Genomic DNA, 16,982 nt, shown 5'->3' on the forward strand with positions numbered 1-16,982 from the left:
GCAGGGAAGGATGGGAATTACGGCGGATACATGATGGATGGATACAGGACCAGACGACAGCGCTGAGGGTCTGAGGGTGAGGATGATCGAGATGAAGGTGAAACGGGCTGAAATGTGGAGCGGATAAACACGGCGAGAAACGAGTCCATCTGCCGCGAGGGGACGTGATGGAGGGATTGTGATGGAGGACGAGGATGATGGATTCGAGTCTCTGTGAACGTTGGCGTCATCACACTTCAGTTTGGAAACGCGAGAGTGCTGATCAAACCCTTCACCAACAGTTCCCTTCTCCGTCTCAGGAAACGCCTGAAGATAGTACAGAGCAAGATGGTCCATCACAGTCTGGCGACGATGCAGAAAACAAAGCGTGAGGTTCCTGCGAGCACCTACGTTTACATTTTCGGCATTTAGCGGACACTCCTATCTAAAGCGACACACAGCAGAGCTTCTATAGTAAACGTTTCTCTACTCTAGTTTAAGTAGACAACAGTCCAAGGATACAAATCTGCTAAAACCCTGTTAGAAGAGAGTTTAGTAGAAGTGTTTAATAAAGAGGTGATGAAGGTCTTTAATCATCTTTTTTTCCCCTATTTTATTTCTGCATTTTCTCCCAATTTATTGTAGTCAGTTTGTATTCCGCTGCTGGGGGGGGATCCCTGATTACAGTCGAGGTGGGTATATCCTTAGCGGAACCCGCCTCACCTATGCATTCTGCACAGGCGCCTCTCTATCTGCCAATCAGGGTCCTTACACAGTGTTTGAAGACCCCATCAACATAGTCCGGTCATCCCGCCCTAGCAGAAACGTGGCAACGCTGAGTTTCAAACCGAGGAGTTCAGAATCTCGGCGTTGGAGTGTGAACAGAATATCCCGCTGCGCCACCTGGGCGCCTCTTTAATCGTCTTTTAAAGACAGTGAGAGACCACCACGAAGAAGTTCGTCCTGCTGGTGCAGAGAAGAGCCTTGACGCTGGTCTTCCTTGAGTTTGAGTTCTGGGTGGAAGATCTTATCCAGAGCGACTTACAGAAGAGCTTCCATAGTTAACGTTTCTCTACTCTAGTTTAAGTAGACAACAGTCCAAGGAGACGACAGTCCAAGAAAGACGCTACAAAGGGTTAGTAAGTGCAGGTTATTGCTAAGTTTAAGTGTTTAGTAAAGAGGTTTATTTATGCATTTTCTTCCAATTTATCGTAGTCGATTTGTCTCCCTCTGCTGGTGGATCACTGATTGCAGTCGAGGTGGGTATATTGCTGCTCACGCCTCTTCCAACCCGTGTGCAGCCCTTAGCGGAACCCGCTTCACCTATGCACTCTGCACAGGTGCCTCTGTCTGCTAATCAGGGTCCTTACACAGTGTTTGAAGACCCCACCCACATAGTCCGGGCATCCCGCCCTAGCAGAATCGTGTCTGCTGCAGGTGCTGCCAATTATGCAATTCCGAGTTTCAAACCGAGGAGTTCAAAATCTCGGCGTTGGTGTGCTAACGGAGTATCCCGCTGTGCCACCTTCAATTGTCTTTTGAAGACTGTGAGACCACCACGAAGAAGCTCGTTCCACCACTTGTGTGCTGGTACAGAGAAGAGCCTTGATGCTGGTCTTCCTTGAGTTTGAGTTCTGGGCGGAGGACCAAGACGAGCGAGACTAGTGGCTTAGAGGTTGCGTGGTACAGACCGGAGTTTTAAGGCAGGGTTCAAACCCTGGGTTACGACCCTTAGGTGGGTCGCGAGCCAAAAAAAGTAGGCAGCAGAAAAAAATAATAATTAAATGAACTTGTACGCGAACGCCCCCTTGTGGAGGCTTTATGTTACATCTTGTATAGAGAGAGTAAGATGCATTGTGTTGCCTGGGTCACATAAAAGATCATGGACAAAATGTGGGTCTCTGTGGGTCTTTTTGACCTTGTAGGGGAGCATCAGTGTTTGAAACTGAATGTGGGCAGCTACAGGAAGCCAGTGGACTATTCAACACCCGGTCAAGTCACAACTTCTAATTGGATGGAATTCACAGCAGTGCATCAGACTAATGGGTTCCAGATTCTGCATGGAATCCCAGTTCCAAAAAATGTCTGTTATGTGGTGTAAAAAGGAAATTATCCTAGTTATCCTATCCTAACAGTTCATTACGACCAACATGGAGCGGGATCCAAATTTTGAACCATTCGGTGCCTTTTCACCAGAAAATTAACAGATCCGCACCAGCAATATTCCTTTTTACTTTACTTTTACTTTTTCATAATTTAGCCGACGCCTTTATCCAAGGGCGGCACGGTGGCTTAGTGGGTAGCACTGTCGCCTCACAGCAAGAAGGTTCTGGGTTCGATCCCCAGGTGGGGCGGTCCGGGTCCTTTCTGTGCGGAGTTTGCATGTTCTCCCCGTGTCCGCGTGGGTTTCCTCCGGGTGCTCCGGTTTCCTCCCACAGTCCAAAAACATGCCACCAGGCTAATTGGAAACACTGAATTGTCCTATAGGTACCGAGCCGCTAGATGCACAAACCAGTGCATTGTAGTGCCGGTCGAGTCAGGAAGGGCATCCGGCGTAAAAACTGTGCCAAATCCCGCCGGCGACCCCTAACTTGAAGAAGCCGGAAATGCCGACCGGGACACGGGACAAAGGCTGAGGAACAAGAAGCTGACGCCTTTATCCAAGCGACTTACATTACTGTTACACTATACAGTCTGAGCAGTTGCGGGTTAAGGGCCTTGCTCAAGGGCCCAACAGCAGCAACCTAGCAGTGGCTGGGCTTAAACCAGCAAGCTACTGATTACTAGTCTAGTACCTTAACCACTAGGCTACGGCTTGCCCGAATATCCGTTCCCAGCTTGAATGTAAGGCTAGTAGGTACAATAGCATGAACCGTGATGACAACCATGGGCACTAGCGCACCAACGCTGGGATTCTAAACTCCCCGAGTTCGAATCTCAGCTCTGTCGGCCGGGCACCCCCTAGCGGGCACAATCGGCCACTTGTCTGCTGGGTGGGAAGAGACGGGACTAAAAATGGGACAAGGGGACGAGGTCTTCGACACTATGTAAGGACCCTGGTTAGTAACCCGAGGCGCCTGTACAGAAGTGGAGGAGCATGGAGATCAGAGCGTGACTCTCCATGCGCAAGACCGACCTCACACGAAGTACAGGCGAATAAGAAGGACACGTTGTAGCCTAGTGGTTAAGGTACTGGACTAGTAATCAGAAGGTCACTGGTTCTAACCCCACCACTGCCAGGTTACTGCTGTTGGGCCCTTGAGCAAGGCCCTTAACCCTCAATTGCTCAGACTGTAGACTGTAACTGTAATGTAAGTCGCTTTGGATTAAGGCGTCTGCTAAATGCCGAAAATGTAAATGGTGGACCGCACATGCAACAGAGGGAGAGTGTGTAAGGCAGGGTCCCCAGCAGAGGAAGAGGCTATGACTAAATTGGGAGAAAAAGGGAGAAAATGCAGAAATAAAACAGCTGTAGAGGAAAGAGAATGTCATCTTATCACCAGTGGATAAAAGCAAACATCTGTAACAGCAGCACACATTCTTGGAGGGTAATATATGTGCTGTACCAGCATGCACAGTTTAGGGAAGGTCCTTTCCTGTTCCAGCATGAGCGAGCTCTATAAAGACATGAAGAAAAACTCAGGTCCACTGAACAGCTCTGGGATGATCCGGAACATCAACTGAGACTTTCTTGACCAACATCGGTGCCCAGCCATACAACTGTTCTTCAAAATGTTGTGAGAAGCTTCTGTATGAAAAGATCACACAGAGGTCGAAACGGGACGTCCGACAAGCTCACGGTCAGTGTCCGAATACTTTCGGCCAGTTACTGTTTCTAGGGTTCATCTCGCCGCCTGACTTCTGAACGTCGTGTGTGGATCTTTTGTTAGCCGGTGTCAGACACTGTCAGTCTTTGTATGAAAGTGCATTAAAAGTCTGGACGCTCTCGAGTCCGAGTGCCGGACCGAACAATAGAGGTTCAGTTCTCGCCGAGACGCCACGTCCCACATCCCTAACGTGTCTCAGATCTCCTCTTGGTTCTCGGTGGGTTTTCAGTCTGTTCCTTTGTAAGGTTTGTGTTTAGCGATTTAACGTTTTTCATCCGTGCAGCGTTCGAGCGCCTCACGTTTACTGGTTAATCTGCGTTATGAGGCGTCCTAGCGATCCTACGGCAATTCAGTCAGCAATCGTTTAGTCAGAACGTCCAAGATGACTCGGGTAACTGAGTGCGCCAATACTAAAGACTAATGCGTCAAGCCACGGCAAAATTATGGTCGGGCGGAACGTTGGCTCGGTGGGTCGCACTGTGTGGCGGGTGCATGTTCTTGACCATTGAGTGTTTTCACACACACACACACACACACACACACACACACGAAGTGTGAGCTCCCGGCTTGATGCTGGAACCCTGAATGTGGGCGAGAGCGAGAGTTGATTGGAGATGCGGTGGACCAGAACCAGAAAATGAACAGCTCTGGGATGAACCGGAACATCAACCGAGACTTTCTTGACCAACATCGGTGCCCAGCCATACAAATGCCGTCGTCTACTTCAAAGTCTTGTGAGAAGCTTCTGTATGAAAAGATCACACGGAGGTCGGTCTGTTTTCGAAACGGGACGTCCGACAAGCTCACGGTCAGCGTCCGAATACTTTTGGCCAGTTACACACACACACACACACACACACATGCAGTGTGAGCTCCCGACCTGATGCTGGAACCCTGAATGTGGGCGAGGACGAGAGCGAGTGTTGATTGGAGATGCGCTGGACCAGAACCAGCTTTCATACACTCGCCAACCCTCACCATGGAAACTTGCGCTGGCATCAGAAGCTGGCACGGGAAATAACACACTCATGAGGGCACAACGTATTTCATTTCTCAGAGGGTTTTGTGGCAGACCTTTTACTTTGCAAGGAGATTGTCAAAATGATATGGACACCCTTTATGATGATTGATTTTATGTCTTTGAGCCACACAAATTGCTAACAGGTGTATGAAATCAAGATTTATCCAAAGCGACTTACAGTATTGTGATAGTATATTATCTAAGCAATTGAGGGTTAAGGGCCTTGCTCAAGGGCCCAAGAGCAGCAACCTGGCAGTGGTGGGGCTTGAACCAGACCTGCCAACATTTTGACCTCCTAGTACGCTTGTACGATTCCATGTTCTAAACTACGCATATCGTTTGATCTCGCATTTCGCCAGTTTCAGTCAAGTTGTCACCAGGTTGTCACTAAAGTTGATTCCGCCGCTGAGCCACAGAGATCTGCGCGTAAGCGGAGTGCTTTCGGCCAATCGGAGCGCTTCATTTTCAACCAACCACCCCGCCCCGCCTCGCCTAGCTTCGCGCTTCTGTCAGAGACCGTATTAATGATGAGACCCGCCACCGACTGCAGTATGAATGGGACTTCTCGCAACGCGAATCATGGCGTCCGTTCAGGGATAAAGTCCCGCCCTTCAACAAAAAGAGCCAATCAGCTTGCTGCTAGTGCCGAGAGCGGAGGGGGGGTCAGCGTGCTAGTGGCGAACCCCCTCTTGCTGTGGATAGCCATAACAAGCCGAAAAATCGTGTTTTTTGTGCATTATTGAGAAAGACGCTACAAACTGTTCGTGAGGTTTTTATCAGATTTTACATTTACATTTTCTGCATTTAGCAGACGCTCTTATCCAGAGCGACTTACAGAAGTGCTTCCATAGTAAACATTTCATTTCTCAAGTTTTAGTAAACAACAGTCGAAGAACACGAATCTGCTGAAACCTGTTAGAACCAAAGTGTTTTTGGAAATGGAAGAAAAATGTTAGTAAATAAGTACAAGTCAGCTTAAGTGCTCAGTAAAAAGGTGATGAAGGTTTTTAATCATTTTTTAAAGACAGCAAGAGACTCAGATGTTCGAACAGACAGAGGAAGTTCGTTCCACCACTTGGGTGCTAGAACAGAGAAGAGCCTTGATGCTCGTCTTCCTTTAGTCCTGGGTGGAAGCTCAAGTCGAGCGAGACTGGTGGCTCGGAGGTTGCGTGGTACAGAGCGGGGTTTGATTAGACCACGAAGGTAGCTCGGGGCTGGTCCATTTTTGGCTTTGTAGGCGAGCGTCAGTGTTTTAAACTGAATGCGTGCAGCTACAGGAAGCCGGTGAAGAGAACGCAGCAGTGGGGTGATGATGTGGGGTGATGATGTGGCAGCAGTGGGGTGATGATGTGGCAGCAGTGGGGTGATGTGGCAGTGTTTGGGTTGGTTAAAAACCAGGCGATCAGCTGCATTTTGAATGAGCTGCAAGGGTTTAATAGTGGACATGGGAGCTCCTGCCAGGAGGGAGTTGCAGTAGTCCAACCAATTTTATCAACGATGTAAAATGTGTTGTTCAAATGGTAATCCCCTTTCGCCCGTTGAGCCGATAACATTGAAAAGGTAAAATTAAGACGTTGAGTTAGCCCAATATTAACCCGACGGTGTCGTTAACCACTCGTCGAGGTTACAAGGTTCATCTATTCAATATGAGTTTGTTACACAGAGACTTTCAGTGACACACTACTTCAAAAAGCCAAATCTGCAACCTTTAACAAGTTAACAAATGCAACTGTCTAAACATTATGCATGATACATTTGAACGTTCTTTTGTTGTTTGTACATAGAAAACTGATTTTATTTATTTATTTACAAAGAATGTCTTCAGTTTACTTTCATTTCTGACAAAATTCTCAGGTGGAAGGAGTTTCCATGGGCTATACCTCTTGTACAATAGTTTGTTTTCAATGCAATGTCGGGTGTGTGGTGTGATTGCAATAACTGTCCAAAAGTAATGGTTTACAAGTATATGCTTATGAAGTAACTAAGGAAAGCAAAGCATTGGGCTACATTTCAATGTTACTTACACACAGCCCATGTGAAGCAACAAGCAGATAGCAAAAACTGTTTAAAGAAGTAGCTGTGTTCTACAGTTCATCTGTATTGTTTTTGTAAATAATAATAAAACTTGAGTGAAAGTATTATGCTTGGTTCCACAATCTAAGTGGTAGGCGGGCAGTGGTGGAGTGCACATTGGTGGTGGACTGGACTGTTGGGGGGGGGGGGGGGCAAGTCTGCTTGAACCAGCGACCTTTTGATTACTACTCTGGTGCCTTTACTGCTAGTCTACAACTGCCAATCCTTCTGTTTTGACTCTCCCGTGCACAGGTCATTACCCAGTCATGTCCACCCATATACACGTTTGGCTGATAGCACCGCTGAGATTCGAACCCTGGATCCCCAGATCTCAGCAGATCTGAGAGTGTTGCACCCCTTATCATCTCCTTCTCTGTCTCCTTCTCTGTCTTCTTCCTTCATCCCGTGTTCCTCTCCGTCCCACTCTCTTCTTTTTTTGTGTCCTTAATCGCTGTATTCCTCTATTCCTCTGTCATTCCCTCCTCATCTCTTTATTTTCTACCTCTATTCTCCTTTTTTATTGTCCCTCGTCGCCTCCGTCCTCGCTTCCTTCATTCATTGTTCCGTTCTTTCCTTTTTCTCTCTCTCGTTTGTTGGCTGCAGGTGGTTTCAGATTCCTCTGAGCGCTGGATCCTTCTGACTAATGAGGCTTAGCCAGCAGAGTTCATTATACACACACACACACACACACACACACACACACACACACACCTACACTTATACACACACGCACAGACAGACTCATGGCAACTGTTTACTGTGTTCATTAGGTGGGATGTTTCCTGTGTTTACAGTCATTAGTGTGTGTGTGTGTGTGTGCAAACATAGCACATATAATAGTGAGTCCTAAAAGTCACACATGAATACATGGCTTATAATAATCCACAAAGCATCAGAGTTAGAATTTCACACACACACACACACACACACACACACACACATATTCATGCAAACGTGATGGTTTCATAAGTGACTGATCTGTTTAAAGGAAATATTTATTGTTTACAGTTCCTGTGATTGGTTTAATTACATCCAACAGTGTGTGTGTGTGTGTGTGTGTGTGTGTGTGTGTGTTCATGTTTGTGCATGATAGTGAGCATGTGCATGATAGTGAGTGTGTGTTAGTGTGTGTTAGTGTGTGTATAAATAAATAAGCAAATAAATAAATTGCAGTGTAAGTGTGTGTGTATGTAAATAAATAAACGGCACTGTAGGTGTGTGTGTGTGTGTGTTTGTGTGTGTATATATAAATGAATAAGTTGCAGTGTGTGTATATATATATGTATAAATGAATACGTGCACTGTGTGTGTTTGTGTGTATATATATATAAATGAATAAATTGCACTGTGTGTGTTTGTGTGTGTGTGTGTGTGTATATATATATATAAATATAAATGAATACATTGCACTGTGTGTGTGTGTGTACTTGTGTGTATAAATAAATTGCACTGTTATTGTGTGTGTGTTTGTGTGTGTTTGTACTTGTGTGTATAAATAAATTGCACTGTGTGTGTGTGTGTGTGTGTTTGCTTGTTTCTGGTCTTTACCGTGTGTGTTTTTGTTCCCTCAGCGTCTGACGCCGAGCGGGATGCCGCTGTGAAGTTGGACGAGGAGCGAGCCGAGATCGTAGCCCGATATGAAAAGGTGAGATCAAAGAATCCGGATATTTTATCGTCCCCGCGACCCTGACCAGCTCTCGTGCTGCGCTCCTCAGTCAGCTGGGTAGTTTTTGCCAGCCCACCAACATCTTCAGTCCACAGATTACAGGTTGTGCTGTCGACCTAGCCAGGCTCCTTACAGCCACAGTTGTAGAGAGATGGTTGATTCACGGATAGCAGTGCGTGACGCTCCGTGTGCCATGCTGCTCTCCGTGAGACTCCGTCTCTGGCAGGAGAAAAGAAGCAGCCGGTGATTGCGTTCAGAATAATTAGATGTGACCCAAAAATGCAAAAATAGAATAATTAAAAATAGCCTCATAATTAACTGGATAAAATGGAGCACATTTCTTTTTTTTGACATTTATTTTAAGGTCCCTAAATCCTCATTTCTCAATCTGTCCATCTCTCACCGTCTTCATTCCGTCTTTCTGTTATCGTTTCCTCATGTCTGGTGTCTGGTGTGTACGCTGGAGTGTGTGTACGCTGGAGTGTGTGCTCGCTGGAGTGTGTGTACGCTGGAGTGTGTGTGCGCTGGAGTGTGTGTACGCTGGAGTGTGTGTACGCTGGAGTGTGTGCTCGCTGGAGTGTGTGTACGCTGGAGTGTGTGTACGCTGGAGTGTGTGTGCGCTGGAGTGTGTGTGCACGCTGGAGTGTGTGTACGCTGGAGTGTGTGTACGCTGGAGTGTGTGTACGCTGGAGTGTGTGTACGCTGGAGTGTGTGTACGCTGGAGTGTGTGCGCTGGAGTGTGTGTACGCTGGAGTGTGTGTACGCTGGAGTGTGTGTACGCTGGAGTGTGTGTACGCTGGAGTGTGTGTACGCTGGAGTGTGTGTACGCTGGAGTGTGTGTACGCTGGAGTGTGTGTACGCTGGAGTGTGTGTACGCTGGAGTGTGTGCTCGCTGGAGTGTGTGCTCGCTGGAGTGTGTGTACGCTGGAGTGTGTGTACGCTGGAGTGTGTGTACGCTGGAGTGTGTGTGCGCTGGAGTGTGTGTACGCTGGAGTGTGTGTACGCTGGAGTGTGTGTACGCTGGAGTGTGTGTACGCTGGAGTGTGTGTACGCTGCAGTGTGTGTACGCTGGAGTGTGTGTACGCTGGAGTGTGTGTGCGCTGGAGTGTGTGTACGCTGGAGTGTGTGTACGCTGGAGTGTGTGTACGCTGGAGTGTGTGTACGCTGGAGTGTGTGTACGCTGGAGTGTGTGTGCGCTGGAGTGTGTGTACGCTGGAGTGTGTGTACGCTGGAGTGTGTGTACGCTGGAGTGTGTGTGCGCTGGAGTGTGTGTACGCTGGAGTGTGTGTACGCTGGAGTGTGTGTACGCTGGAGTGTGTGTACGCTGGAGTGTGTGTACGCTGGAGTGTGTGTTCGCTGCATCTGAGTACATCTGAGAGCCAGAACATCAGGACAGAGGTGCATGTGAGCCTGAGGGATCGATAAGATGTTGGACTGATGGCGGTACCTCATAGTTCATGTGTTGATGCAGCAGATCTGGTCCTCATAAAGACCTGAGGGACTTTTATAAGGGCCAAATAGAAAACATACCCACAGAAAACATCCAAAAACCCTAAGACTTTCCTAAAGTACGTGGACACCTGACTATGAACTTGTTGGACGTTCCATTCCAACACTATAGACGTTAGTCTGGATTCTCCTGGTAAAGCCGTCCACATATTTTCGGAGTATGTCAGTGGGGAATCTGTGTCCGGTCCGTCAGTAGAGCATCATTTAAGGTCAGCCACTGACAGACACAATTAAATCGTCTCTATTGTGTGCATAAACAATTTAATTGGATCTTAAATATCTTTTAAACTTGCATGTGACAAAACACGCGACGAAATATTACCTTAGTCACAAAATCTTAATGTTGCGCTTTAACAGTTGTATTAATAGTACCCTTCAAAAACACCAGCGCATTCATACAGGAGAGAAGCCATATCAGTGTTCAGAGTGTGGAAAGAGTTTTACTCAAAGTAGTGCCCTTAAAGTACACCAGCGTGTTCACACAGGAGAGAAACCGTATAACTGCACTGAGTGTGGAAAGAGTTTTACTCAAAGTAGTGCCCTTAAAGTACACCAGCGTATTCACACAGGAGAGAAACCGTATCACTGCTCAGAGTGTGGAAAGATTTTTGCTCATGAAAATAGTCTCAAACGGCATCAGCGTATTCACATAGAGAAACTACATCACTGTTAAGAGTGTGGGAAGTATTCTATTGCATATTATGTTCTCCAACAACACCAGCGCATTCACACAGGAAAGAAGTCATATCACCGTTCACTGTCTGAAAAGAACTTAAGTGAAAGGAATATCCTTTAAGTACACCACTGTTGTTTACCTAAACTTGAGAAATGAAATGTTCACTATAGAAGCACTTCTGTAAGTCGCTCTGGATAAGAGCGTCTGCTAAATGCTGAAAATGTAAATGTAAATATAATAACTTGGAAGATGAATTTCATTAAAAAAAAATATATATATATATATAAATAAGATTATGTGGCTAAAGCAGTTATCTTGCCTATTTAGGCTGTTGCTAGGTGGTTACTAGGGTTTTTACATCTATTGGTAGGGTGTTCCAGGTGGTTGCTAGTTTGTTGCTAAGTGGTTGTTATTGTATCTCAAGTGTATATCAGAATTTGGGCGTGTCTGAGAGTTACCTAGTCAAGATTATTTGTGCGCTAAGACACTGGCTCACAGTTGACATTCCAGTTCATCCCAAATGGGATTTAGTGGGCCACTGGGGTTCCTTTCCAACAGATGATTGCATTAGAACTAGACTCGGGCCATTCAAACCAGTGCCAGCTAACGTCAGCTGACGCCGTATTTGTATTTGTTTGTGATCTATCTTATAATAAAGCAGGGATTATGTGATAGTATCTTGTTTTCTAGGCTGTTGCTAGGTGGTTACTAGGGTTTTTACATCTATTGGTAGGGTGTTCCAGGTGGTTGCTAGGTTGTTGCTAAGTGGTTGTTATTGTATTTCAAGTGTATATCAGAATTTGTGCATGTCAGAGAGTTACCTAGTCAAGATTATTTGTGCGCTAAGACACTGGCTCACAGTTGACATTCCAGTTCATCCCAAATGGGGTTCAATGGGCCACTTACCATATAGAAGCACTTTGTAGTTCTACAATTACTGACTGTAGTCCATCTGTTTCTCTACATACCTTATAATAATAATAATAATAATACATTTTATTTATATAGCGCTTTTCAAGATACTCAAAGACGCTTTACATAAGACAAATAATCAAAACAAATACGTACATACACCATACAAATCATAGTACAAAATCAAAATAGTACATCAACATCAAGAATAATTAAGATAAAAACAAAGAGAGCAGCATAAGACAGTTCATTAAAAATTAGCTAAATTATGAGAGAGAACAACAAATATAGAACAATTTCTTAAAATTAGACAGAAGCAGGACAGATTTACATGCAATCAGGAAACTGAAAACTTTACAAGTTTTAGGATCTAGGACTTCACATTTCTGTCGTGATCTAAGTATAAAAACTATTAAAAAGAATAGCAAAAATAAAAGCATTTATTTTGTGTTGTTACAAGTTAAATGCCACTCTGAATAGATGAGTTTTGAGAAGTGACTTGAATTTGGACAGGTCAGGACAATCTCGTAGGTGTTTGGGGAGAGCATTCCATAAAGATGGAGCAGCTATGGAAAAGGCCCTGTCACCCCAGGTCCGGTGCTTGGTCCTAGAGGGTATGGACAGTAGGTTAGCCTCAGAAGAGCGAAGGCTACGGGAGGGAATGTGCTGATGGAGCAGGTCGGTGAGGTAGGATGGGGCCTGATTATGGAGAGCTTTGTGAGTGAATAGAAGAATTTTGAATTGAATGCGTTGAGCAACGGGAAGCCAATGAAGTTTTTGTAGAACAGGTGTAATATGATCACGGGAGCGAGTATGAGTAAGGAGGCGAGCAGCTGAATTCTGGATATACTGAAGTATTAACCCCCACAGGACCCCCACAGAGCAGGTATTATTTAGGTGGTGGATCATTCTCAGCACTGCAGTGACACTGACATGGTGGTGGTGTGTTAGTGTGTGTTGTGCTGGTATGAGTGGATCAGACACGGCAGCGCTGCTGGAGTTTTTAAACACCGTGTCCACTCACTGTCCACTCTATCAGACGCTCCTACCTAGTCGGTCCACCTTGTAGATGTAAAGTCAGAGACGATCGCTCATCTATTGCTGCTGTTTGAGTCGGTCATCTTCTAGACCTTCATCAGTGGTCACAGGACGCCGCCCACGGGGCGCTTGTTGACAGCGAGGTGTTTAAAAACTCCAGCAGCGCTGCTGTGTCTGATCCACTCATACCAGCACCATGTCAGTGTCACTGCAGTGCTGAGAATGATCCACCACCCAAATAATACCTACTCTGTGGTGGTCCTGTGGGGGTCCTGACCATTGAAGAACAGGGTGAAAGGGGGCTAACAAAGCATGCAGAGAAACAGATGGACTACAGTCAGTAATTGTAGAACTACAAAGTGCTTCTATATGGTAAGTGGAGCTGATAAGATGGACAGTGAGTGTAGAAGCTTGGTAATGTTTATTGTCTCTTTTCTCCTCAGGGTGTGGAGGGCGGCTCGGTGCTGCCATGGGAGGAGGTGAACTTCGACGTCTACAAAGGCGTGGATCGATTCGGCTTCCACCAGTACGAGACCAAATAATACACAGACGTTCTACATCCTTCATTTATCTGTGTTACCTAAGCACACTGATGACAGGCTGCACTCTTATACGCATTAAGCATGGATGAGACGTCATTTACATTTGATAGGAACGCCGTTGGTTGCGCCACATTCCGTCCGCGTGCCGCGCTGAACGCCGGGATTGCCTTCAGCGCTGTCTAGGAATTTAGACGCGCCCTCTTCTCAAAGTAAAATGCGTCTGTGTAGAGAGAGAGCTCGGCTCGGGACGCGTCCTCACTGTATGTACAGAGAGTCTCGGGGTTACTTAAAACCGACATGAGAAAACGATGGTTTCCTGTTTGTGTCGTCGTCGTCGGCGATCTTTCGCTTTTAGCCCGGTCGAGCGGCTTGGCGTCACGGGCCACCCGTTGCCACGGAGACGCTTATTTATCTAGCGAGCCCACTTCCTGTGGAACAGATCGTTTCCCGTTTTTAGTCCGTAAGTGCTCGGGGAATGACAGTGATTAGATGAACTAGAGAATTGAGCCATTTCCACTGTACTGGTCCCACCTTCATTCCATGTTACCGCAGAGCATTATAAACCACAGCTTCACTGTAGCTTATATATACACCGATCAGCCATAACATTAAACCCACCTCCTTGTTTCTACACTCACTGTCCATTTTATCAGCTCCACTTACCATATAGAAGCACTTTGTAGTTCTACAATTACTGACTGTAGTCCATCTGTTTCTCTACATGCTTTGTTAGCCCCCTTTCACCCTGTTCTTCAATGGTCAGGACACCCACAGAGCAGGTATTATTTAGGTGGTGGATCATTCTCAGCACTGCAGTGACACTGACATGGTGGTGGTGTGTTAGTGTGTGTTGTGCTGGTATGAGCGGATCAGACACAGCAGCGCTGCTGGAGTTTTTAAACACCGTGTCCACTCACTGTCCACTCTATCAGACGCTCCTACCTAGTCGGTCCACCCTGTAGATGTAAAGTCAGAGACGATCGCTCATCTATTGCTGCTGTTTGAGTCGGTCATCTTCTAGACCTTCATCGGTGGTCACAGGACGCTGCCCACGGGGCGCTGTTGGGTGGATATTTTTGATTGGTGGAGTATTCTCAGTCCAGCTGTGACAGTGAGGTGTTTAAAAACTCCAGCGGCGCTGCTGTGTCTGATCCACTCATACCAGCACGACACACACTAACACACCACCACCATGTCAGTGTCACTGCAGTGCTGAGAATGATCCACCACCTAAATAATACCTGCTCTGTGGTGGTCCTGACCATTGAAGTAGAATGTAGAGAAACAGATGGACTACAGTCAGTAATTGTAGAACTACAAAGTGCTTCTATATGGTAAGTGGAGCTGATAAGATGGACAGTGAGTGTAGAAACAAGGAGGTGGTTTTAATGTTATAGCTGATCGGTGTATCTTTTTACAGTATTATGGTTGGTAGGTGGTGTAACACATTTTTTGATTCTCCTTTACTTTCTACTTTATAAATTAAATAAAGATTCAAGAAAATTAACACATCACAGATTCTTCTATTATTGCAGTTTGCAAAATGTCCCAACTTTTCTGGAAATGAGGTTCTTATCTAGTGAATTTAAGCTGTATTACAGTTTAAATGAATCATTTAACACGTCTCAAGCTTTTAGAAACTTCTGTCTGAGAAAAGCTGAAACATTGGAGAGGATTTTTCCTGTTGACAATGATGAAATAATGCTGCAATTGTGTGTGTGTGTGTGTGTGTGTGTGTGTGTGTGTGTGTGTGTGTGTGTGTGTGTGTGTGTGTGTGTGTTTGTGTGGTTTAGTGAAAATGAGCTTCCAGATTACGACCCTTTCGAGGAAAAGGTAATCACATCATTATCTTTGTTTTAATAGTAGCAAAAATACGTATTAATAATAATAATAATAATAATAATAATATTTTGTTTTAATTTGATTATAATTTGTTTTTTTATTGTTTATATTAATTATTGCTATCATTATAAATAATATAAATAAATGATATTCATAATAAAATGTTTAGGAGGAAATTAAGTAAATAAATTATAAAAATATTATAGTAGTAATTATATTTTTATTATAGATGTTCTTATTTACGTTGTTACTGTAATTTTTATTTTATTTATTAGAATTATTTTATGTTTACCATTTTATTTATTTAGTAATTTTCATTATTGAGTTATAGTTTATTATTAGTGTTATTTTAAAATGTTTGTAATAATATTTAATAATATTGTTATTGTAATAATTTATTTTATTGATTTGTTTTAAAAAAATTTTAATAATAATTTATTAGTTTATTTTTAATATTATAATTGTTTTAATTATTTAATAATTTATTTTTTTTATAATGTATTTTTTATTCTATTATTATTATTATTAATATTGATGAACTTGTTTTGTTATTGTTATTATTACCATCAATATTATTGTAATCTTTTAATTTATTTATTTTTAGTTTAACATGTATTTATTAATTTTATTATTATTATTATTAATTATTATTATTTGCATCATTATTATTATTAATAATTATTTTTATTATTATTATTATCAGTATATTATTATTATTATTTGTATAATTATTATTATTTTTATTATTATTATTATATTTTATTATTGTTGTTTTTATTATTATTATTATTATCATTATTTTTTATTTATTATTATTATTATATTGTTATTATTATTATTATTATATTGTTGTTATTCTTATTATTATGTTACTGTTAACTATTGATGAATTGATACACTGTCTTGGTGAGAAGATCTCATTCCAGTGTTAGAGACTGGAACACCAGTAACCACCAGTAAAAACAGGTTGCTGCTTTGTCGCTGCGCCGGAGCGTCCGGTGTGTGTGTGTGTGTGTGTTTTATTATTCATGTTGTGGATTCATGGCGGCATATCCTGATGTTTCTTTCAGAGAAAACATCTGGAACTGGAGAGAACGGACAAGTGGTTAAAGATGATCAAAAGCTGGGACAAGTACAAGAACAGTGAGAAGGTTTGTTCTCCATACTGGAGCCGTCTCATCATCGCTGCATCTACTCTCACATAGCCATTTGGTGTTGGGAGTCCAGGAGAGCAAAATAAGTCCTGTCCACTATCGTTCAGTGGGACACTGAAAATCTGTGTGTGTGTGTGTGTGTGTGTGTGTGTGTGTGTGTGTGTGTGTGTGTGTGTGTGCAGCTGGTGAGGAGGATCTATAAAGGAATCCCACTGCAGCTTCGAGGTAAAGTTTGGGCTCTTCTCCTCGACGTCCCCAAAATAAGGGAGGAGAAGAAGGACTTCTATGAGGTATAAACACACACACACACTCAGACACATACACACACACACACACATTCACACCTATAGTACATCCACACAGGGACACACACAGGCACACATAAACACAAACCCACACTGACACACACACATACAGACACACACTGCCACATACATACATTTACAAATACACTAACAAACAGCGATACACACACACACATTCGTACACACATACACAGACATACAAACACTCACACATACACAGACACACACTGCCACACACATACATTAACGTAATCACTAACACACACACACACATAGTACACACACACATAGTACACACACACACATAGTACACACAGACACACTGCCACAAACACGTACACACACACATACATTTATGTAATCACTAACACAAACACACATAAACAGACACACACACTGCCACAATATACACTAACACACACACACACACTTTCATAC

At 43.9% G+C, this 16,982-nt stretch overlaps 1 protein-coding gene across 4 annotated transcripts in view; it reads left to right on the forward strand.

Moving 5' to 3' along the window:
• usp6nl (USP6 N-terminal like) overlaps positions 1 to 16,982 on the forward strand; it is a 106,758-nt gene that overhangs the window by 55,465 nt on the left and 34,311 nt on the right. For 3 of the 4 annotated variants that reach the window (XM_062996870.1, XM_062996861.1, XM_062996853.1), the window contains 5 exons: positions 8,472 to 8,545; positions 13,145 to 13,227; positions 15,037 to 15,076; positions 16,156 to 16,236; positions 16,422 to 16,529. In XM_062996870.1, coding sequence (XP_062852940.1) covers positions 8,472 to 8,545; positions 13,145 to 13,227; positions 15,037 to 15,076; positions 16,156 to 16,236; positions 16,422 to 16,529 — 386 coding nt within the window. The remainder of the gene's footprint in view (positions 1 to 8,471; positions 8,546 to 13,144; positions 13,228 to 15,036; positions 15,077 to 16,155; positions 16,237 to 16,421; positions 16,530 to 16,982) is intronic. The other variant, XM_062996877.1, reaches the window with a different exon arrangement.

This window comes from Trichomycterus rosablanca, chromosome 1, assembly GCF_030014385.1.
Source record: "Trichomycterus rosablanca isolate fTriRos1 chromosome 1, fTriRos1.hap1, whole genome shotgun sequence".
In the NCBI taxonomy this organism is placed as follows: Eukaryota; Metazoa; Chordata; class Actinopteri; order Siluriformes; family Trichomycteridae; genus Trichomycterus; species Trichomycterus rosablanca.